The sequence below is a fragment of the Erythranthe guttata genome, chromosome 10 (genome assembly GCF_056151865.1).
Source record: "Erythranthe guttata isolate IM_541 chromosome 10, IM_541, whole genome shotgun sequence".
Taxonomy (NCBI): domain Eukaryota; kingdom Viridiplantae; phylum Streptophyta; class Magnoliopsida; order Lamiales; family Phrymaceae; genus Erythranthe; species Erythranthe guttata.
Genome location: NC_142542.1, coordinates 3852925 through 3876515, shown reverse-complemented (window position 1 = coordinate 3876515; position 23591 = coordinate 3852925). Strand labels below are relative to the sequence as shown.

The window sequence follows — 23591 nt, the reverse complement described above, 5'->3', positions numbered from 1 at the left end:
AGGTGCAGCCTAAGGGAAAACCACCACAAAAGAAAGAGAAGAAGAAATCAGAAAATAAACATACACCCGCCACAAATATTCACTGGATTTACTTGAGGCGGCCAAATAGGCCCAATCTGGTCCGATCAATATATGATTAGCTAACTAGTGGAGAATCATGAGCCCGACCTCTCTAGGAAAGTTGAGTGGAGGGACGACAGACCTGGCAAAGAATACACACCTGTCCCGATTTTAGGGAAGTTATGAAGTGCGGACGACAAGGGCATAAGTAGGGGAAAACAGTTTTTTTCAATCCATATACAGAGATCCATCACCTAAATACACTTCGATCTGTACTGACTTAATCGTCGGAGTGCTATGTCCGACTTCGATTTTTTTCTTCTCAGCTGCCAAGTAGTTGTGTTTGGGATCCCGAAGGAACCTACTCACATGCTAGGTATCAAAGGACCCACTCAACCAATGTATTGAAAGGAACGGATCAAGAATACGTACTTTCAATAGAAACTCTTTCTCCAATAAAATTTTAAGATAAGATCGACTTAATTCAGCTCTCATTCTTTATATGTATAATATTATTGTGTACTTAACAAAATTGATAGTAGACTATCATAAAAATTAGTATACTAAGTGGGCTTCAATAATTAATTTGGTGATTGCGTATTAGTTGCATGCGCAGTGTCAACTTGATTTAAAATCAGACGCATTAATTAGAGGTTGTTTGTTAATTAAATTATTGAAGGTAGTAGTAGTAGTATCCGCAAGTGGTCTTCTGCAGTCCTACTAAACTTAATTCTTTAATGAAATACCATTTTAACCCTTCAAACTTTTATTCATTTATTGTATTTGTAGCATGTATATATTTATGTTTTCAAGTGTATAATATATACTGAAAATATTTAGGCAATTTACTTTCGTTGTTAGAACAGGATTCTAGTTATAAATCCAGTGTTGCGTTTTACAGTCTTTCGTATAATTTGCAAATTATTATACAAGAGTATCCGCACACCTATATAACTGATTGTGCGTTCCTTGAAACAATTTTTTGTTATTAAAGCTTTGTACCACATTTTAAAATTTTCATCTTTACATGCGGTCTCGAAAACAAAAAGAATTAATAATAATAATAATAATAATTATTATTATTATTATTAAAAAAAAAAATTACAAGAAAACCAATCATGAAGTCATCATTTTCTTGATGCTTTCGCGAAGAGCAATATTGGTCAAGCTATAACCTCCATCAATAACAAGATTCTGCCCACTCACATACTTTGACTCATCGCTGGCCAAGTACACCGCCGCCTCCGCCACGTCATCCGCCGTCACATCTTCTCCTTTCAAGTTAGCAATCCCACGTACAAACTCATCCGCCTCCGCCTTCTCCCGTACTTTCAGCGCCCCCATCAGCATCGGCGTCGCCACCCCAAACGGCGAGATGCAGTTGACCCGGACCCCCTTCTGCCCCATCTCCACGCAGAGATTCTTCATCAGCCCAACCACCGCGTGCTTCGACGCCACGTAAGCGTGCGGCACGTCGCCGGAGGTGACCGACGCGATGCTGGAGGTGAAGATGATGGCCGCCCCTCTTGTCGTCCCCGCCGCCGGAACCATCACCCTGGCGGCGTGCTTGGCGCAGAGGAAGGCGCCGAAGACGTTGACCCCGAACACGCTTTTCAGGTCGTCGTAGTCCGTCGATAGTATCGACGTGTCGCTTTTCCCCGGTGTGCCGGCGTTGGCGAACATGACGTCCAGCTTGCCGTGTTTCGAAACGGCGGCGTCGACGGCGTCTCTGACGTCACTCTCGACGGTGACGTCGCAGTGGACGTATGATATTACTTCCGGAGGGCCGATGTTTGTGCAGGCGGTTCGGCCCAGCTCGTCCTGCACGTCCCCGATGATGACCTTCGCGCCGTGGTGGACGAAGAGCCGCGCCGTTGACTCGCCGATGCCGCTGGCACCGCCGGTTATGATGGCCACTTTACCCTCTAGCCTGCAAGTTAATATAAGATCTAATTAATATATGGTTGACTGCGGTTTCCTTTATTTTCCAAAAAAAAAATTATAAGATCTAGTTAATGAATAATTAATATATGGTTAAATAATGTGATTATTGAGGTTTAATGATGAATGACCTTTTCGCCATTGATGTAGCGAACGAGTTCTTTGATTTTGCTTGTTAGCTGAGGGAATCCGTTTTAGAGAGAGAGAGAGAGATAGTTGTATTTAATGTTTATGGATCTGAGATGGAAACATGTAGACCTTATATCACGTTTTCGTATATATACTGGCCAAGTTTGTACTTTTTGCATGTTTTCAGTTTTGGTCCTTTGATGTTTTTATATTTAATATTTATAGCCTCTTAATTATTGGAAATGTCAATTTTGATTTGATTTTCGTCAGATATTGCTAATTTTGTCGGTGAAGCTTATGAATTGGGAATCGTATGTTTATTCCTAAAAGTTGAGTGTATTTGCAGATTCCATGTAAAATCAATTTTCAATACCTTATTTTAGGACAAGGTGACACATATGTGTTTTTTTAAAACAACTTATATTAAGAAAAATAAAAGCAAAAGTTGGTATTGCAAACACTTCAAAAGTGATTATAACTCAAAAAAAAAAAAGAGTTCAATCACTTTTCTAAAGCTTGTGCAAACACCACCTTAGCCAACTCAACAATTTCCCGCGAAAGGTGACTAAATTACAATTTTTGATAATTACAAGGGCATCAATTGGTATCCCATACATGTTTGAGGACCAAAGTGAAAATAAGTAATGATTAGGAAGATTGTAAAGTTGACTTACATTTGTCGTGAAATATATGAATAGATTTTCTGCATTTTTAAATCAAATTTATTGTTTTCGTCTTCCATAACCACTCTTAATTTTGACTTTGAAGTAGCCTGATTCATTTTGATTCCCACATAAATTATTTAATTGCCTCGAGGGCCATGATGCAGAGTGTTACAATATTAAAATAGATAAAAAATCTGATTTCAATTATTATATAAAATTAGAAACAACTTGAAGTATTAAGTCTTTCAATTCTACAGGTAAAGTAAATTCAAACTTATGCATAACTTTGTAATTAAAATTCAATCACTGAATAATCACCAATTTAGCTAATTTAAATTAGATTAGAAAGTCAATTCGAAAAGCTACAATTTTGATATTTTGAGTCAACCCAGCCACGAACTGTAAAATGGTTAAAACCAGGTTTCAAGTAGACTTATAGTGAGTTTGGGAAATATTCTTTCGTTGACATTCAATGCGGATGATTTAATTAGGTTGGGCAATGCTCATTCATTTAACCGAAACCGAAACACGAAACCGAAACCGAAACCGAAACAAAAAATAAGATGCGTCTACTAATCGTTTCCCTATTTATTAATTTACTGATGGTCAAGAAGTCAAACACAAATAAATAAATTTGGCCAACTTATAGACGCCTGGCTGTGTAGCACTAATTGGGGCAAGCAGCCAAATATTTTATAAGTGAAAAATTAGGTAGAATAATTATCGAGTTAAAGTGTGAACTAAATGTAAAATGTATGTTGTATGTCTACATTATCGCATTTCAATTAACACATTTATACGGTGAAAACGATTCTAAGGTTCTTCTACTTAATGTCTAGTTATTAAAATAACTATGTCGAGTTAACTCCAATAATTACTGGTAGACAGTAGACACTAGTAGAAAAATAGCTTTTTACTACGATCATTAACCGTAGCAAAATGTATCAAATTCGTAGTAAAAAGGATTTTGCTACACATTTGCTGTGGATTTACCCCGTAGCATATATATAAGGGTGTGACAAAAGTTTTTCTACGGTAAATGGTTGTACCAAATATTTTTTTGCTACGGTAAATTCTAGTATTTACTACGACTTCAAAATTGTTCCGTAGTAAAAAGTACATATTATTACGGTTTTTCACCGTAGAAAACAAATCCGTAGTAATAAGAAAATTTTCTACCAATGAGAGCACATAAATTGATCAGGTTCATGTACTAATGATGAAGGTTAATTTAACCACCATCAACATTATATTGCCTCTTCTCAAACACCTTCTCCGATCACGATTGCCGGAAAATTACTCCGTTTACTTGAAATCTTGGGGAGACCTTCTGACGCTCAATTTAATTGGGGAAATAGTTCGAGAAAACGTAAAACGTAAAATGATAAGGAAAACGAAATAGAGAAGAAGATCTCAGAGGAAATAGTTCGAGAAAGCGTAAAATGATAAGGAAAACGAAATACAGAAGACGATGTGAGATCTGTGATTTGATCGTGTGATTTAGTGTATGTAGGAGTGTGTATTGTGTGTAAATAAAATGTACCTTTTTATGGGGGAGAATGTGGTGTATTTATAAGCCATACATATTCTTAAGACTTAACCTAATTATGGACCCATTAAACATAGTATTATTCGATCATGGTCCATCAATAGACTTAAGCCCAAATATTCATACGAGCCCAATAGTTTGTCAAATCGGCCACATCAACTAATCGTAACAAATAGAAGAAATAATCATAAAATTATAACTGCGTTATTTCAAGAAAACGGATTCACAATCCTTGATCGCGTGACTTAGTATGCAGTCAAGTTTCCTTTAAGGCTATCTCATTTGTTAGTCGGAGAAGACCCTCGTAGAAGAGCTTCTCACCGGAATTAGGGATTTTTTAAGAGAAAATTATTGAAACAAAATGTGTATCTTTTGTATATATTTTTCACGATGCCTTAAAACACTTTTCCACCGGACCTACATATAAGCTAATTAGGATTTTCAAAGTCCACCGTTGGTAGGTTCCCTTTTTTCTTAGTTTATGAGATATATTTTTCATAAATAACGAGATTCTACATATTCGAAATTGTTATTTTATGGAGTATTCTTTTGTTATGAGATCAGTATCAAGAGATTCGTATCTTCTTGTCGTATCTTTGGATAGCGTGTCTTTCAATCCAATGAATCTTCTATATTGTATTCCCTCCATTTCTTTTTAAGTGGTGTTCAAGGTTGATGCACACCAACAGCGTAACTAAAACCACCCAAGGGGGGCAGCCGCCGCCCCTCCATAAGTTTTTAATTTCATTTTTATTTTAAATTAATTAACTAAAAAAAACACATGAAAAAAATGGAGAAAATTTGATAGTGTATATACATACATATTATTTGCAATGCATTTATATGGGATGCAATGTGGGCACCGTTATCTTGTGGTATTAGTTATTAGGGTGACCCACTGATAAGATGACGGTGATTTGTGGTTGGCATTTAAGTGAATCATTCAAAAATCAAAATGCATTAATAATTTTGTGCCATTTTTTTTTTTATTATTATTTATTTTTCTTGAAGAGAAAATCATTACTGATTCGGGATTCCTCAATTCCTGTCCGGTGTCTTGAATTAATAGTTGTGTTTAGTTAATATTGCACACCGACACCTGAATCAACCTTCAATTTCCTATTTCAAATTGGATAGGGGTGAGCATAAAAACCGAAAAACCGAACCGAAAACCGAAAAAACCGAGCCGATATACACCGTCCCGACTTAAAACCGCATACACGGTAAATATTTTTTGAAAAACCGAAAAAATCGGTATGTGTATGGAGAATTTTTTTTTTGCCGAACCGATTTACCGAACCGAACTGATTTGGGAATACAAAACGACGTGGTTTGATAGATAGTAAAAATCGGTAAGTTTTTTTGGTAATCAATGTGACCACATTCAGATATACTTAATCTTTTGATGTAGTTGGACTTCTTTGATGGGGCAACAAGTTTATTTTTTTGAAGATGAAATTAATGACATTTAGGTTTATTAGTTGTAATTTCAATTTTTTTTATGGCACTAGGGTTATATTTTTATTTTTATTTTTCTAATGACAGTAAATTTATTTTATTAGTTAATTTTGGATTGTTACTTGTTAATTTTCTCAAAGAAATGTGATACAAGTCCAAATTCACCGTTAATCAAACATCGGTTTTATACCGAACTGATTCGAACCGATAATGAAACCGAAATCGAAAATAAACCGAATTGATACCGATACCGTTTACCGAAAACCGAAAAACCGATTCGTACCGAACCGAAAAAAAACCGACATACACGGTTTTAAAATATGAAAAACCGATATTATCGGTACGTGTTTGGTTTATTGCAAAAACCGAACCGTACCGACCCGTGCACACCCCTAAAATTGGATATTTAGTGGCGAGTCCAGGAATATGATAGGGTGGGCTTAAATATTCAGGGGTACGGGATAGCACGGCCCCGAAAAAAATTTAGGACTTTTTTGTAACAAATTAAAAAAAAAATAGGTAAAAAAAAGGGTTTTTTTGGCATAATTTTGAATTTTAGATGGACTAATTAATAATAATTGAGCCTTTTTTTTGCATTAATTTGGATTTTAAGTGAGCTAATTAGAAAATATTGGGTGAGCTTAATAGATATATAGGCAGGGCCGTTCCTGAGAATTCGGGGGCCCTAGGCGAGATTTAAACAACAAATTAAAACGGGGCCCCTATTTGATAAATCAATTTTAGTAAAGGGTGTTCGGAATTAAATATACTAAAAACATACAAATAATGTTTTCTAAAAATGATGAAATGAAAAATTACGGGGGCTCGGGGGCAATGCCCCCGAAACATTTTTTGAAAAGTATGAATATAAAATAACTTTAAATATGGAAAAAAAATCAAAATTAACAGGATGATTTGTTGGTTCACTTCCTCCCGTGACATATAATCTTTATAGCAAACAGACGTCATAAATATTTATAACACTTAAATGCACTAATAAATATTGATTCTAATTTTAGGAATAAAAATAATTAATTAAGGAATTATAAATTTAATATTTAGGGGCACCAAGATTAAGAAATTTGTAAAAATATCTATTTATCATTTATTTTAGAACTGATGTTCCAAAATATTATATATAATAAATTAAAAAAAAAATAAGTGTGTAATATATAAAGTGTATATAAAATAATTTGAGGGGCCTAAATTTTCGTAAAAATCCGGGGGCCCTAGGCGACCGCCTACTTCGTCTCCCCTCAAAACCGGCCCTGTATATAGGTATTATATATGGGTAAAAAATTGTAATTTAAGGGTGGGCTTGAGTCCACCCTCCCGACTCGCCCCTATCGACATTGTTTCGAATTTTGGATGTAACAAATTAATTAATTTAGACTTTTTGTGTACGTACTTCAGTAACATAACGTTCTATTGTATTTCATCCATACTCTGTAAATCAAATTAATAAACTAAGGCCCCGTTTGGTTGTCAAGATAAACCATGATTAACTAAATAGTTGGACTTAATTTGATGTTTGGTATCCTCAATAAATTGCCGGGTCGACCCGCCAAAATTATATAATCATGGCTTATCTTACCTTTTAATGAGTTTTTTTGTTGGACATTTCAAGCTCCAATAAAATAATTGAGTCTTCTTAGATTATTTAATCTTATCTTGAGTAATCTTATCTTGCCAACTAAATAGGGCCTAATGTTATTAAATACAGATTAATCACTATATACCTAGATACATATGCAACTAAATATATGATTTCAAAATAGTGATTTCATGTTTGGATCATATTTTATGTTTACATACCTTCTGATTACGCATGTCTATTGATAAATAATATATTTATTTATAATTTAATCATGGGTAAATTACACACACCCCCTGAGGTATGCTTAAATAACTGTAAGGTCCATGTGGTATCGATAATTACACTTAGCCCCCTGAAACGTAGTCAGAAACTCTAATGGGATAATGAATTGGATACGTTATTCCGATAGGGTTCTAACGGACTATTGGTTTCAGAAAGTGGTGGAGACAACAAAGAGCTATGGGTGATTTAAGAAATGTTCGGGAATGTTCGGGGAGCCATGTCACCCCATAGCTCTTTGTTGTCTTCACCACTTTCTGAAACCAATAGTCCGTTAGAACCCTATCGGAATAACGTATCCAATTTATTATCCCATTAGAGTTTCTGACTACGTTTCAGGGGGCTAAGTGTAATTATCGATACCACAGGGACCTTACAGTTATTTAAGCATACCTTAGGGGGTGTGTGTAATTTACCCTTTAATCATAGGATAACTAAATTAGTATTTTTGTTGTTAATTTAGCATGCATATTAGTTGCATGCATATTAGAAAACAGAAGCAGTCACATTAAGTCTCAGAAATATTCGTATTAAGTGGAAATAATTATTAATTTATTAATATAAAAAATATAAAAAATACAAAGTGACGTGGAAAAGGAAAATCTGACGTGGAAAATATAAATATATTAATTATCAATTGAGAAAAAGCTCTTGATCACCCTACTGTAAGTCTGGTTAGTGGTGCTGTAACCTCCATCAATCACAAGATTCAGGCCGCTCACGAACTTCGACTCGTCGCCGCACAGATACAAGGCCGCCGCCGCCACGTCATCCTCCGTCGGGACCACCCCCTTCAAGGTTGCGGCGGCGCGTAAGATATCGTTCACCACCGCCTTGTCCACCCCCATGGAACTCGTCAGCAGCGGCGTCGCCACCGCGCCGGGAGAAATGCAGTTCACCCTGATGCCGTGCTCGCCCAGCTCCACGCACAGGTTCCTCATCATCCCCACCACCGCGTGCTTCGACACCGCGTACGGGTGCGGCGACTCGCCGGCGACGACGGAGGCGTTGCTGGAGGTGAAAAGCACCACCCCCTTCCCCGCCGGGATCATCACCCTCGCCGCGTGCTTGGCGCCGAGGAATGCGCCGTAGACGTTGACCTCGAAGACCCGCTTGAAGTTGTCGTTGTCGGCGTCGGCGACGGCGAAGTCGAGTTTCCCCGGGATGCCGGCGTTGTTGAACATGACGTCCAGGCCGCCGTACTTGGAGACGGCGAAGTCGACGGCGGCGCTGACGTCGGCGTCGCTGGTGACGTCGCAGTGGACGTAGGAGATCTGGTCGGGGAGATTGATTTCCCGGCAGAGAGATTGTCCCCTGTCGTCTTGCACGTCGGCGATCACCACTTTGGCGCCGTGGAGGACGAACAGCCGCGCCGTGGCTTCCCCGAAGCCGCTCGCGCCGCCGGTTATGATTGCAACTTTGCCTTGTAATCTGCGATTAAAAGAAAAAAAATAAATACGATTTGCTGACTTGGAATAACATTTTAGTTATTAATAATAAAAAAAGATTAGACCAATAGGGTTGATTTATCAAACCTTCTTGGAATGGGAGCTTCATTGGATGAACCGTTCATTTCTATTTTTCTCTCCTTTTCTTTTCTTTTTTTCCTTTTCCCTTTTGATGTTTTATTTTATTTTTGTCAACTTGTACATGGAAGATATTTATAGAGACCAAAAACCCGGTTTGATATTACACATAGTTATTTACATCGAGTCACACACATGTTTAAGTGTATTCACTAAATAGTTATATAATTAAATTTACGGTTCAAATCCATCCAATATAAATAATAAGGTGCATGTAGTATTTAACTTTTGAGGAGAAAAAAACAATACAGATCGAATCAGAATTAATAATTTTGGGGAAAAAAGTATTTAAATAAAGAAATTTTGTTCTAATTTTTTTGGGAGGAAATGGAAAATTAGATATTCAAAAATTGGAATGATTGTTTGAAGTTTTTTATTTTAACAATGAAAAAAAAATCCAATTTGATTTAGAGGCAACATAAAATGCATAATGATATTAATATTCCACAAGTGCAATTTTCGAAGAAGAAAGTAAAATTTGCAGGTTTATTTCTATAAATTAAATGGTGTCGTAAATCATAAATTCATTTATATTACAATTCCTAACCAAAAAGATTAGCAGAAAAAGAAAAATCAGAAATCACAATTGTGTTCTTTCTATCCCTAATTATAAATTATGGGTCTCCATTCTAGGAACAAAATAAAATAACGATACGGGATTGATTAATGTACACATGGTCTCCAATTCAATTAATATCATGAACTGTTTTTTAAGTTTGAAATGGACACCCATGTGACCAGTTTTATGTAGGGTTAGGGGTGAAAATTGGAATGGAATTTTCGAATTCCATCGATTCGAAAATATTCTAATGTGGAACCATACTTTTTATTGCGATTTCTAATGTTTCGATTTTTTGAATTTATTGGGAATTTAATTGGAATGGTATATAAAATTACTGGAAATTTCGATGACCGACCCGATTTTAGTTTCGAATATTTCTATAGTTTTTTTTAAATATAATATAATTTTATGATATATTTTATAATTTCATAATATAACTTATGTTATATTTTATATGAAAGATATCGAATGGTCAAGTATATTAAAACATTAGCAAATATTAATTGGTATCAGAAACTTTACGTTGCATTTTTTCTTATAACAAAATTTATGTTTCATTTTATTGTTCACACATGTGTTTTTATTTATTGTTTTTTGTCGGACTCTCTTTTCAATTTTCTTGCAATTTTCTCCAAATATCAAAAAAGATAGAAAAGTATTTTAAGAAATTTCACTCTATTCGAATTTGGAACAAGAGATTCTAAACTAATGTAATTTTCGAAAATTTCGAAATTCCACCGATTTTGAGGTATTCAACACACTATCTATCCCAAAATACAAGTAAATTGTAGTCGTTTTGATCCCAAATATTCACTTTGAGTTATATGTATACTACCACAAAAGTATAGTTGAGTCATGAGTGAAATTGGACAGTGGATTAATTAAAGAAAATAATTGGTTATAGTTATTTATGCTAAATCGGATTAGCTACCAACTCATTGTTGATCTTTTGATTAGTTCGGTTACACCTTTTTTTTGAAGGATGATAGTTACTGATTATAAAATTAAATCTCATAACACAACACTAACTTATGTGGATTAATCATGTTAAAGGCGTTGGAAAAAAATATTTTAGAAGAATAATTTGGAAACTAAAGTGATGATTGTTTGGTTTTTAGTCAAGACATTTCTAATTGTATAACATTTAAATCTTTTTATTGTAGCAGTCAAATGTTTAGAGAATATAGACTTTTGAAGAAAAAGAATATTTTTGGATACCACATGTCATTTTTTTTTAAATCTTAACAAACACGGATTCATTTCGAAGAGAATAAAAATAAGATAGAAAACAATTCAAACATTATCATAATACATAAAACATACTAATAAGAGTGAAAAATAAAATAAAAAAACACATTAGAAAGTCAAAAGAAGTAAAAGGCCATTAAATCACACACTGTTCCAACTAACTTTGTAAAATGGGTTGGCAATCGGTTACATCCACTTAAATAGTGAATACCACATGTCATAGCAAAAGGAAAAATAAGTAGCATGTGTTTTTTCATTTTTGGGTAGTATATAATATCCACATTTTTTTTCATATAATTTATAATAACCACAACTTGTTTGGGAGTTAGGTGTGACACTTGCACTAAATTATTTACCGTGAGTAGATTTCAACCGCAGATCTTATTAAATAAATATCCACCAAGCACACATACACATACATTAGTGTATGTAATTATATATTATTTAATCAGATCTACCGTTAAAATCAACTAAATGTAAACAACCAAATGTAGCATCTAATTACCAGTTGTTTGTGATGAAATTGACAGGTCAATGTATTTATTAATAATCAAGATAAGGTGAATTGATTGGCTTGAATGATCCCACCACTATCTTTTATTTATTTTTATTTATTTAAGAAAGTAGAAATAGTTAGATCTGCATTGAGATGATTTTTTTTGGATTTAGGCATTAAGTTTGCTTTGAAGGATAAAATAGTCAATCTAATTAATCAAATGTTCAAGATTTTGGTTCAATCATAAAAAAAAAAAAAGACTCAAATGTTAATAAAAATTTATAAAATTATATTTCCACTCTGAACAATTTTATTTTATTTTTTATTTATTTTGTTGTGTGTTTCCAATTTGCAAAATGTATATATGCAACTTAAAATGTAAAAGATATCTATCTAATGTCTCTCTTATGTTAGGAATACGAACAACCAGTTTTAAGAGAAAATAAAAATAAAGGATCACACTCGCAGCTCTCTCAACTCACAATACAAATTCTTTCTTCTTTAAGAACTTAATGTGGGTCGGTCCAACGCAATGGCCTCGAACATATGGGTCGAGCATTCGACTCATGGATGTGGGCCTAAGCTCGGACCAAATGTTAAGCCCACTCAGGTCGGGGAACCTTAGATATAACTTAGTTACGAATCTACGGAATCCCTAGACTTGCGGAGCACGCCTCACAAATAAGGAACGAGAATCCCACTCAAGATCAGCTCTAAAACCCTAGGGTCCCGTTTGGTTGGCAAGATAAGATTAACCAATATAAAATTAAATAATCTAATGAGACCCAATTATTTTATTGGAGTTTGATTCGTCCAACAAAAAAAACTCATTAGCTTAGAAGACAAGATAAGTCAAGATAAGCCAGGATTATATAATTTTGGCGGGTCGACCCGATAATTTATAGAGGATATCAAACATCAAATTAAGTCCAACTATTTAGTTAATTATGGTTTATCTTGACAACCAAACGGGATATTTATATATATATATATATATATATATATATATATATATATATATATATATATATATATATATATATATATATGACTTTTACTGAAATTGGCTTATTTGCAGCGGTACCTTTTTCATTAAATTTTTTTTTGAATTTCTCTCTCCTATTCCCAAACTCTCTCTAGAAATTTGAATTTCGTAAATTTTTTCGACTTTGAAACTGTAGCAAACGAGACTCGATTCCGGTAAATTTTCAATATCCTACTACTTTTAATAAGTTTTATTTCCAATTTCGATAAAAACACATGTTAGGATTAGATCTAGCAAAATTCGAAAAAAAAAATAAAATTTGAAGCTCCCGTTTTTTGGAGCACGGAAACTCGAAGAAAATTCAAGTTTCCGTGCTCTGCAGAACAGGAGATTCACACGGCTTGAATCCTCCGTTCTGCAGAGCACGGAAACTTGAATTTTCTTCGAGTTTCCGTGCTCTAGAGAACGGGAGCTTCAAAGTTTTTATTTTATTTTTTGAATTTTTTTCATGGTTCCCTTCCTCTAGGGCACGGGAAACTCATATTTCCGTCGTCTTCCAGGGCACGGGAACTTGGTGTTCCCGTTCCCCACAGCACGATTGTTCTTAGTTTTTTTTTTTTTTTTTTTTTGAATTTCCCGTTCTGTGTAGCACGGGAAACCCAAAAAAATTAGGTTCTCGTGCTGCACCACGAAAATAGCACACAAAAATAGAAATTTCACTAATGTCTTCGATTTTATCTCGTAGAAGTCAACTGAATCGGCCATTATGTTATTTGTTGTCGTCGGTAAGTCGATTTATCAAACAAACACGAAATTCTTTTTTTTCGACTTTTTTTTAGTTGAGAGCGTTTCGAGGATTTTAGAAAGTTGAAAAAAGTTGAAATGAAAGTACCGCTGCAAATAAGCCAATTTCAGTAAAAGTTCCGCTACAATTAGCAATTCAGTATATATATTGGATGCATGCGGCTCCAGTGAATCCATCCAACATATATATACAAATAACACCAAATTACATGTCTTCTTCCAGCAATTATCTTTCAAACCTTAATTCCGACGGAGACATCTGATCTTCCTCAAAGATCTTCAGTACTGGTCTAAAAAAATATAGTTATTGACGAAAACTTGACCGCGTACAAATTTACGTCACCCGAACTCTAAAAGAAATCCACTTTCAATTTTTTGTTCAACACTAAAATAGAATAGTGTTAAATTTATGTAGTAGTTGATTTAGGTGTTTTATTTACATTTCTTTATGATCCTACGAATAAAAAGAATACCCCATATTTATAGGGTACAAAATGAGTGTTTTAGGGCAGAAATCAGAGACGGATCGAATCGGAATAACATATTTATATAAAACCATATTTCTCAAAAGTGAAATGTGTAATGTGTACTTTCATATACTTCTGAACAAAACAATACAAATTATGATATTTAATAAAAATAATAAGGAAAAAAATGTTCAAATCAAAAAAAGAAAAAGATAAAAAAAAAAAGAATATTCATGTCATGATATAGGAGCTTTAGTTTGAGTGATTATCCAGTTACATAGATGATAAATCTGAGCTAAGAAAGTCGGCTCAATTCGGCAAGAAACCCTAAACCCCTCACAAAATGGTGTTTGATCACTCAAGTATATATTTCCGACGATTGACGCTCTTTCTTGCACTGAAGTCACTATCGATAAATAGTGAACTTCCTCGCGAAGCAACGTAACTCTAGAAGGTTCCACGAATGAAATCAGCTCATGAATAACCATATATCACTGAATGCTGAGGTGTGTATGCTTTATGAGCCGGCAAACGACAACTTATATTCCCATGTGCCTATCACGTGCATTGTGCATTCATATATAGTGGATATAAATGTGTTAATGCAGATATTAAGAACCATGTTACAACAAATATAGAAGAATAAATTTAATTTTAATTTGTTGGAAATTTCTTATCATCCCCTTATCTCGTCCATTTACTCAATTTATAATGAGTTACAAATAGTAGCACACCCTATGAAGTACTCCATTACCAACATTATGAACGTGCAATTAAACATGGAAATTAAAGCAATTACTAACATAACTTCTTCTTAAGCAAGTGATTAATCAATTGATGAAGAGGCGACGGAGGCGGAATTGTGCGGGGGGCAAGCTTTTCCGATGAAGGCGGAATTGTAGCACCCTCAAAACGACGTTTTTGTTGTTTTAGGAAAGTTTTCAATAATTTATAGAAAATTCGGATCTGAAATCCGAGAATTGGTCCAATTTGCAGTATTCTATTAGATTTAGGCGTTATTTCGTTTTTGCTTTTTTTCTTTGTAATATTCCGTTTCCCTAGTTTAATTAGGATTTTTCAGCTTTGATTAGTGTAAATAGTTGTTATAGGGTTTATTTTTCAGCATCGTTTATTATCAATAAAACTTCTAAAATTTCTCTCAATTTTCTGGTGGAATCCAAAGCTTTTGAGTTATTTCGAATTAATTCGTCGTAATTAATTATTTACCGTGCTCCGTTCTGCGTCATCAATCCTATTAAATCTAACTCATTAATCCAACTAACTTATTCGACTAATTTATGAATTATAGCACGTACCAAACACGCTTGTGTAGGTTTTTCGAAAAAATATAATAAAAATCAAAATGAAGATAATAATTATATTTTGTTAGAATATACTTCATATGTTCCATAATAACTGTCTATTTTTAAAAATATTTTTGTTTCATATTATCTGCCACTTCAGAATTCCAAAACTGCATTAATTGTATTTTTCCAGTTTTAACCTTATTAATGAAACTCTATATTAATTTTCTCTTACAAATCATTAAACAATAAAGGTTGTTTTAGTTATTTTTATATGATTTTTCTAAAATCAAGATATATTTATTGAGTTTCTTAATCTTTATGAAAAGTGAAAAGTTGCAATTATATATTAACCAAGACCGAATTTTTATCAAGAGTATTATTTAGCAACGGAGGGAGTATATGTTAAATTTATCAAGATATATATATATTAACCAAGACCGAATTTTTATTTAAAGTTCGTATTATTTCTTATAGTACATCCAAATATCCAATAGGAGCAGATCACAAATGTGATTAATTAACAACACAATTTAATTAATTAATTAACGAGGTGCATTACGTACATTGGAAAGAGTGGGATTAACCACACTATACCCTCCGTCCACAACAAAGTTCACCCCGCTAACGTACGCCGCCTCGTCACTGGCCAAATACAGCGCCGCCTTGGCCACATCCTCCGCCGTGAGAATCTTCCCCTTCAGATTCCCCACGTGTCCCATCATCTTCTCAAACATGTCCGCCGTCTTTCCGCCGTGCGCGGCGGAACCAGTCAGCAGACCGAACGGCGACACACAGTTAACCCTAATCCCATGCAACCCCATCTCCACCGCCAGCCCCTTCGTCAGCCCCACTATCCCGAACTTCGACGCCGTGTACGAGTACGGCGCGATCCCGGCGACCTCCGTGCACGCGCTCGCCGTGAAGAGTATGCATCCCTTTCTGTTCGGCACCATCACCCTGGCGGCGTGTTTGGCCACCAGCAAGCCGCCGACCAGGTTGACACGGAGGATCCGCTCGATTTTTTCCTTGTCGGCGTCCAGGATGCTCTGGAAATCGTCGCCGTTGATTACGCCGGCGTTGCTGTACATGATGTCCAGGTGGCCGAGTTCGGCCACGGCCGAGTCGACCAGGTGGGTGATTTGATCCTCGTCTGTGACGTCACAGTGGGTGTAGATGGCGTCGTTTCCTAGTTTGTGGGCCAGGGCTCGGCCTAGGTCATCTTGGATGTCGGCGATGACGACTCTTGCACCATGCAGGTGGAAGAGCGCCGCCGTGCTGGCGCCTATGCCGCTAGCTCCGCCTGTCACGATTGCCACCTTCCCCTCCAACCTAGCCAGAAAATATTATTATTATTACTAATCTTTTTTTTTTTTGGAGTCCAGAAAATATTATGGAACGAGATCGAATAAATTAATTATTTCGCTTAAATAATAATTTCTTTCGGTCCTGACTCGGTAAAAACATACTAAATTATTAGTTCAATAAATTAACATTTCACTAGATTAATAGAATTTTGCTATAGTCCCGAATGTATTAATTTATAAAAGGTTTAACTATATACAAATTAAAGAGAAGACAACTGAGATTAATTAATTAAATAAATTAAAAGAAGCATGTAAAATATTTAAACTTGATTACCATTTTGGAATTGAAGAACATAATGTATTAATTATAGAGGTTTAACGTATTGTATGCAAATCAAAGAGAAGGCTACTGAAATTAATTAATTCAATAAACTAAAAGAAGCATGTAAAATATTTAAAATTAATTACCGTTTAGGGATTGAAGAAACGAAGTTTGCCATGAATACACTGGTATGTGTGTGAAGAAATGGGAAGAAGAAAGAAGAACAAAATATATAAACATTGGGATATTTTGTAAGTTCTCTATTAATATATAGAGAATTAACAAAATAAATAAAGTCGGCCCCTAACTGTCGAGGCTTATGTCAACGGTAGGTAAATTAAGGCCATATTCATTATTTAAATTATGTTTGGTTTTATTTATTTATTATTTTTTGACAAGTAGAACGAGCAATATGTTTAAACAAGAAAATTGGATGACATCCATTCAATGAATAACATGACATAAGGAAATAAGAGCATCAATAATGTGATATACCCCTCTCCGCAAATAACCAAGGTTGTAAAAGGAGAGAATCGTTATTGATTCAACCAAATAAGCTGATGGATCTCCCGGATCCGAATATGTTGGTGGATCTTCTGGATTCTGCAAATAAGAACACAGACAAGGAAAACCGGACTGAGGCCGGAGTTAGCACTCCGACAGTCAAGTCAGTATATTTCTGGTTTTAAGAGATTTTGAAGAATAGGTTATATGTTTTTTAATTATATAAAAAACAGGATAATCCTCAGTTGAATTAATCCTTACTATTTATAGGAAGAGCTCTTGAGAACGGATTCCAAACACGGACTCCACTCCTCTTTTAGATGTCACTTCTAATGACTATTAAATTAAACTTACCTGTCCCCTTGATGAACAGTTTATGAATAGTGTTGTGAGCTGCTTATTCCCTAGACTGCATATTCTCTGACATCTTTTGACATTTGAGGAGAGGGGCATTAAATGTAGGACGATTGTCTCAGATATCCTAGACCATATCTTGCAAATCTCCCCTTTGCCCTCTCGCTACTGAGAGAGCAACTCACCTCTCGTCCCCGAGATCGACTCTCAATTAGGTTTCCTAGATAGGCCCAGAATAATGATTTACCGAATCACCCAGTCTGTATATTCTCTGCTATTCCTGACACTTGAGAAGACACGCATTAAATTACGTCGGCGGTGTTGCTCTTCTTTTTAGATAATACTCCTTGCTCTCGCCCTCTTTTTGGGCGAGCGTGAATTCCCCTTCCTCTCGCCTTGGAGTGGATTCTCGTAGGCTTCCCAATAATTGGGCCACTATTGGGCCTTCTTTCAATGGGCCGAGATAGTAAATTTTTACCGAATCAGTTATTCAGTCGGTTAGGCACCGCCCGCGTTTAATCGATATGGCTGTGTTTAATCAGCGATAAATCGGCTTTTCTAAATTTAATGTAATATAATTTTAGATACTATTAGTAAATACTCAAAACATACATAAAGAAGTATTTAAACATGATTATATCGCCACATTAATTATATTTCATAATCACATAACAAAATTTTAATAACAATAAGATCATAATATAATAAAAATCCATACAAAATAAAATAAAACAAAATCTTTTGCAACTAAAATTATGCTTGAACATTATAAGTATACATATCACTAGGTCCATTAAAAATAAAAATTAACATTAAGAAAGTAAAACAAAGCATAAACTCATTTTTTTTTTATTAGAATCTCAACTTTATTTTTTATTAAAAAAATAAAATAAAAAGAGAAAAAAAAAATCCAATTATTTCTTGGTAATTTGAGGAACTTATTACAGCCACAAAACATCCCAATTTACCCAAACAATATAACATTATATATGTAATATGATGATGCTTTATTTGCAGTATAAACAAGCGCCGGTGCATATTAAGTTTTGTAGTGGTGAATAATTATCTACGATCGTTAACTATTATTTAGTTATGAAAGTTGGCAACTTTCACAAGACCTGCAAGACAGGGCAAATTGCTGAGGCAATTATGATAGTTGTACCTCTATTTTCGACTGCATTTACTTTACGTTAGTCGAGAATTATTTAATGCTTTATTATTTCATTTCCAAATTTGAAAATGTAATTAATACATTACTTAAACTTCTATATATTAATACAGTCGGAATTAACAAAATTTTATTAAATTTACGAAATATAATTTAGTAAGTTTATACTCAGTTGAGACCAAAATAAGTTATTATTTAAACGATGTTATTAATATTTTAGTGTAATTACAAGATGACTGAAAAATCATTAAAAATATGTTAAAAGATTTTTTTCACATTTGGCTCGCATGTTAAAATGGTGAGATTTAAGTGGATTTTCTTTTCACATTAGAAAACACGTCGTTTAAAATAGCGTTTTCACTTATGTGTCGTCAATCTAATTAAGAAAGTTGAAATAGTGTTACATCATAAGTTATAGGGAAAATTACAGCACCCCCTGAGGTAAGGTTAAATTACGAATAAAACTCTTATGTTTGGGTAATTACAAACACCATAACTATAAGTATTCTTACACATATATCCATCCTTACATTGTCGAATTCGACATAATCTTCTAAATTCCGTAAAATGTTCTCTATTTTATACAAATTCACCCAGATGTCCATGAATGTTATTCGTCTGAAGTAGTAACGGGAAACCTACTTATACGTTGACACACAATTGCGTCTATAGCGGTTGTGGAATGAGGATGTTACAAATTAAGAGAAAGAGATCTAGTTATAATTTGATGAGATGAATAGAACACAGCCCCATGGTGCGTGGGCTTATGTGTTTTGAGTCCATTATATTATAGGCCTGTATATGTTATAAAAGTTGGTTCGAAATTTTATTTTGAAATCAAGTTTCATTTTAAATTTGCATATTTTTATATGGCCCAAGTTGATTGTGCATATATAAGGAATAAGAAAATGCAAAGAGATACTAGCTAATTGCTACTTTAAATTTCAGAAGTGATCCAATTATCCAATTCCCTCTAGTTTCTTTAGAACAGAAAAAGAGTAGACAATTCATTAGTAAAATATGGTTTCACTTGAAATTGAACATAAACTCATACATGTTTTTAAAATCGGACCAGACACAAAATCGAACAGGTAGTTGGGTCACGGTTGGACCGTTCCAACTTTCCACGACCACGAACTCACCATTTCGGACGAAAATGTGGGGTTCTAGGCCGGTTTCCTGTTTTATCTGGGTTTTTGATTGAACCGTAATTTTTCCCTAGTAAATTCGGTTTTCAATGTGAACCACACCATTAACGTGGCGGTTCGCGGTTTGACCGCTCGGTTCACTCCGGTTCTCTCTCTCACCAAGTATAGTATTAATGTTGTATATCTTATTTCCTTATAATAATAAAATAAAATAAAAAAAAACTAAAATTTAAAGTTAATGTTTACTTGTGAAATAATGAAGGTTTAATTAATATTTCTCCTCACCGTTAATAAAAATCCAAGGCAGTAAAAACTAAAAAGTTGAACACAACGATAATTGGGAATATAATATAATATATCAAGAAGAAGAGTCTGTAGGATAGTTGAAAATTTTCATGGCGGAATTAACAATGCCGAATCCGCCATCGATGAACAAATTCTGCCCGCTCACGTACCTCGCCTCGTCACTCGCCAGATAAAGCGCGGCGTTCGCCACGTCATCAGCCTTCAGCGTCACCCCTTTCAGATTCGCCATCGAATTCATCGCCTGCTCCAGCCCTTCGTCGTCGAGCCCTAGGAACTTCGTCGACAGCGGCGTCGCCAGCGCGTACGGCGACACGCAGTTCACCCTGATCCCGAACTGCCCCAGCTCCACCGCCAGGTTCCTCGTCAGCCCCAGCACGCCGTGCTTCGAGCACGCGTACGCGTGCGACGCCGCGCCGCCGATCCCGGAGGAGAGGCTCGCCGTCGAGATGATTGAGCCGCCGCGGGCGGCGGGGACCATGACCCTGGCGGCGTGCTTCATCCCGAGGAAGACGCCGGTGAGGTTGACGCGGAGGACGCGCTCGAAGTCGGATTTTTTGTTGTCGGCGATTCGGGGCTTCGGGTCGTCTAGGGTTCCGGCGTTGTTGAACATGATGTCGAGCTTGCCGTAGGCGGCGACGGCTTCGTCCACGGCGTTGCTGACGTGGTCCTCGTCGGTGACGTCACAGTGGACGTAGGTTGAGTTCGTGGGGCCCAGGGCGTTGACCACGGAGCGGCCGAGGTCGTCTTGGATGTCGGCGATGACTACTTTAGCGCCGTGTTTGGTGAATAGCTTCGCCGTGCATTCTCCGATCCCGCTGGCCCCACCTGTTATCAGTGCTACTTTCCCTTCTAGCCTATATCAATATTAACTAAAATTATATATTTTCCCAAATTAAAAGAAATAAAATCAGTTACCAATTATTAATTTTTAATTTTGGAAATTTGTATTTAAAATAGGTTTTCTTTTTTCGTTTTAAAATTTGTTATTTCTTTTTTCTTCCAAAATCACAACTAATTTGTTTTTTCAACAATTGTTTATATTATTTGATTGATAAAACAAAAAAAAAAAGGGTTTAATTAAGAAAAGTAAATTAAAATATTGCTTTAATTTTTAAAATATTTTCCAAACAAAAAGAAAATATAATCCCAAAATGCATAAGGAGGTGTTAGCAAAAGCTTTTAGAAACAGCTTCTGAGCTTTTTAGAGCTCATAATTTGTTGTAAGTTGTTTGTAAAATCAGCTTTTGTTTTTATACTCTACAAATAACCTGCTTTAATTAAGCTATTTTTTAGAAGCATCTCTACACTTGCTTTCCAATTAAAGTTGACTCTTCGTATATTTACAAACAACCCCAATTTTTACAAATAAACACTTAATATTCATTTAACGCACAATCACTAACTTTTACTTAATTTTTTTAATAAGCTTTTGCAAACACCACCTAAGAAGCGGAGATTTGGCATATATCACATCAATAATTTATCTTGGAAAACAATTTTTCACATCTAAAAAACCTCTTCTAATTAAGGAATAAAGATTAAAAACACTTTCATTTTCCTAAAATAAATTTTATATATATATATATATATATATATATATATATATATATATATATATATATATATATATATATATATATATATATATATATATATATATATATATATATATATATAAAAGATTTTGTTATTTCGATAATACATACATACCTTCTGGCGACTGCAGAAAGAAGTGAAGCGCTTGACATGACTCTGATCTGTGAAGAAATGTTTGTATTGGCCAAACAGATGAATGTATATATATATACAGCAAGAAGTTTTGGCAAATTCCTTTTTTTAATATTTTTATTTAATATATATATTTAATATATATGTTGACAAAGAGTCAAAAAGGAGAATTATTATAAATTATAATTACTAGATAAACAGTAACTTTAATGAAACAGATTTGCATCTACAAATGGGGTTCCATTTTGGTGGCTGAGTTGGCGTTTATTTCAATAATGGGTGAATAGAAAAATACTTTATCCAATTTAATTAATCAATTAATTAATACAGATTTTCATGCCTTAGTGTTTTGTTTCTGTTGATTTTGTTGACTCCGAAGATTCTCACGTTCACAACTATGTGACAGCCAATTGGCCATAATTAGTTTCTGCCTTATCAGTTGAATATTTGAATTAAGGACTATCAGTGAAAACGCCCTCAACATTTTTTTAATAATGATGGATTTAGACACTTTTTCTTTATTAGTGATAAACCCAACTTTTATTTATTATCAAATTTATCCTTCCCTACTATTTCTTGCACATACCTTTTTTATTTCTTTTCTATTTTCCATTTTAATTTTCGTTTTGTTTATTTAAAAAAATAGTTTTTTAAATAATTTTTATAAATATTTTTTAATAACTAAAAAATAATATTATTTTCAACATTTTTTCAGTTTCGTTTCTCCAAAATCAACTATAATATTTTCGAAATCGACTAAAAATTTTCTGAAAATCAACCAAAAGATTCGGTTTTTTTTTTCATATCATTTATTTTGAATCCAAAACGAATTTTTTCCCAACTAATTTACCAAATTGACAAATTACTACATATTATTGAAATAACTATAATAAATCAAAATCAACTAAAAATGTCGAAAACAACTAAAAATACATCAACTAATTTTTTTAATTCATATTTTTTGATTTTTATTTTTCCAGCATGTCATATAATTGGATAAAAAATAAAAAATCAAAGTCAACTTCCAAAAACTTGAAAATCAACCAAAAAAGTCGAAAACAACTAAAACTATCTAAAACAACTAAAAGAAATAGCAGGATAACGAAAACAGCTATAAAAAATAGCCGAATAACAAAACAACTATTTGCTGTAAAAATACCTAACATCAAAAGCATAAAAAAATCGAAAAAATCAGAACTATGGCGACGACAGGGCAGAGGCGGGGGAAACAAAGTCTCTATATCGGCGGTGGAGTTGAGGGGTGGAGGTAGGGAGGGATTTTTGAGTTTTTGATGTCGTCTTCTACAACTAAATCGAGACCGGAGCGATGGCAGCGGCGGCGGGACGAGAACTTCAGATCTGGCAGCTTGGACATCAATGTTGAGGGAGTGGAGAGCGATACGAGCGCGTCCTTGAGGCTGTTCCTAAAGTCATCGGCTCATGCTATGCTTTTCAATGGTGGGTGGTGGAGGCTATGATGGAGTGATTCTTTCCTTCACCATGGATTTATTCAGGAGAGAGAAAAGAGACGGAATGGGCATGGAGAGAATGACAGAAATCAGAGAAAAAAAGATGGAGGCGGTTGAATGGCGTAATAAAATTAGGGCAGATGTGATATAATATA

At 34.6% G+C, this 23591-nt stretch overlaps 4 protein-coding genes across 4 annotated transcripts; all 4 read right to left on the bottom strand.

Moving 5' to 3' along the window:
* Positions 1-1025: 1025 nt before the first annotated feature.
* Positions 1026-2258, bottom strand: LOC105950032 (short chain aldehyde dehydrogenase 1). Its single transcript, XM_012973356.2, has 2 exons — positions 2133-2258; positions 1026-1990 (listed from the first exon to the last, which is right to left on the bottom strand). The coding sequence occupies exons 1-2, from the start codon at positions 2141-2143 to the stop codon at positions 1177-1179; spliced, it is 825 nt and encodes a 274-aa protein (XP_012828810.1). The 5' UTR covers positions 2144-2258; the 3' UTR covers positions 1026-1176.
* Positions 2259-8208: 5950 nt separating this feature from the next.
* LOC105949909 (short chain aldehyde dehydrogenase 1) lies at positions 8209-9308 on the bottom strand. The gene is made up of 2 exons (XM_012973213.2): positions 9214-9308; positions 8209-9109 (listed from the first exon to the last, which is right to left on the bottom strand). The coding sequence occupies exons 1-2, from the start codon at positions 9249-9251 to the stop codon at positions 8305-8307; spliced, it is 843 nt and encodes a 280-aa protein (XP_012828667.2). The 5' UTR covers positions 9252-9308; the 3' UTR covers positions 8209-8304.
* Positions 9309-15558: 6250 nt separating this feature from the next.
* Positions 15559-16994, bottom strand: LOC105949938 ((+)-borneol dehydrogenase 1). The gene is made up of 2 exons (XM_012973244.2): positions 16906-16994; positions 15559-16462 (listed from the first exon to the last, which is right to left on the bottom strand). The coding sequence occupies exons 1-2, from the start codon at positions 16935-16937 to the stop codon at positions 15676-15678; spliced, it is 819 nt and encodes a 272-aa protein (XP_012828698.2). The 5' UTR covers positions 16938-16994; the 3' UTR covers positions 15559-15675.
* Positions 16995-20174: 3180 nt separating this feature from the next.
* LOC105950038 (secoisolariciresinol dehydrogenase) lies at positions 20175-22080 on the bottom strand. The gene is made up of 2 exons (XM_012973361.2): positions 21950-22080; positions 20175-21093 (listed from the first exon to the last, which is right to left on the bottom strand). Exons 1-2 carry the CDS (start codon positions 21985-21987, stop codon positions 20292-20294), a joined length of 840 nt encoding a protein of 279 aa, XP_012828815.1. The 5' UTR covers positions 21988-22080; the 3' UTR covers positions 20175-20291.
* Positions 22081-23591: the final 1511 nt, after the last annotated feature.

Bases quoted from the DNA above. Each gene is read 5' to 3' on its own strand.
- LOC105949909 (XM_012973213.2), bottom strand. From the start codon at position 9,251: ATGAACGGTTCATCCAATGAAGCTCCCATTCCAAGAAG. The intron at 9,110-9,213 runs GTTTGATAAATC...TTTTAATCGCAG, and splicing joins GAAGCTCCCATTCCAAGAAG to ATTACAAGGCAAAGTTGCAA.
- LOC105949938 (XM_012973244.2), bottom strand. From the start codon at position 16,937: ATGGCAAACTTCGTTTCTTCAATCCCTAAACG. The intron at 16,463-16,905 runs GTAATTAATTTT...TTTTCTGGCTAG, and splicing joins GTTTCTTCAATCCCTAAACG to GTTGGAGGGGAAGGTGGCAA.
- LOC105950038 (XM_012973361.2), bottom strand. From the start codon at position 21,987: ATGTCAAGCGCTTCACTTCTTTCTGCAGTCGCCAGAAG. The intron at 21,094-21,949 runs GTATGTATGTAT...ATATTGATATAG, and splicing joins CTTTCTGCAGTCGCCAGAAG to GCTAGAAGGGAAAGTAGCAC.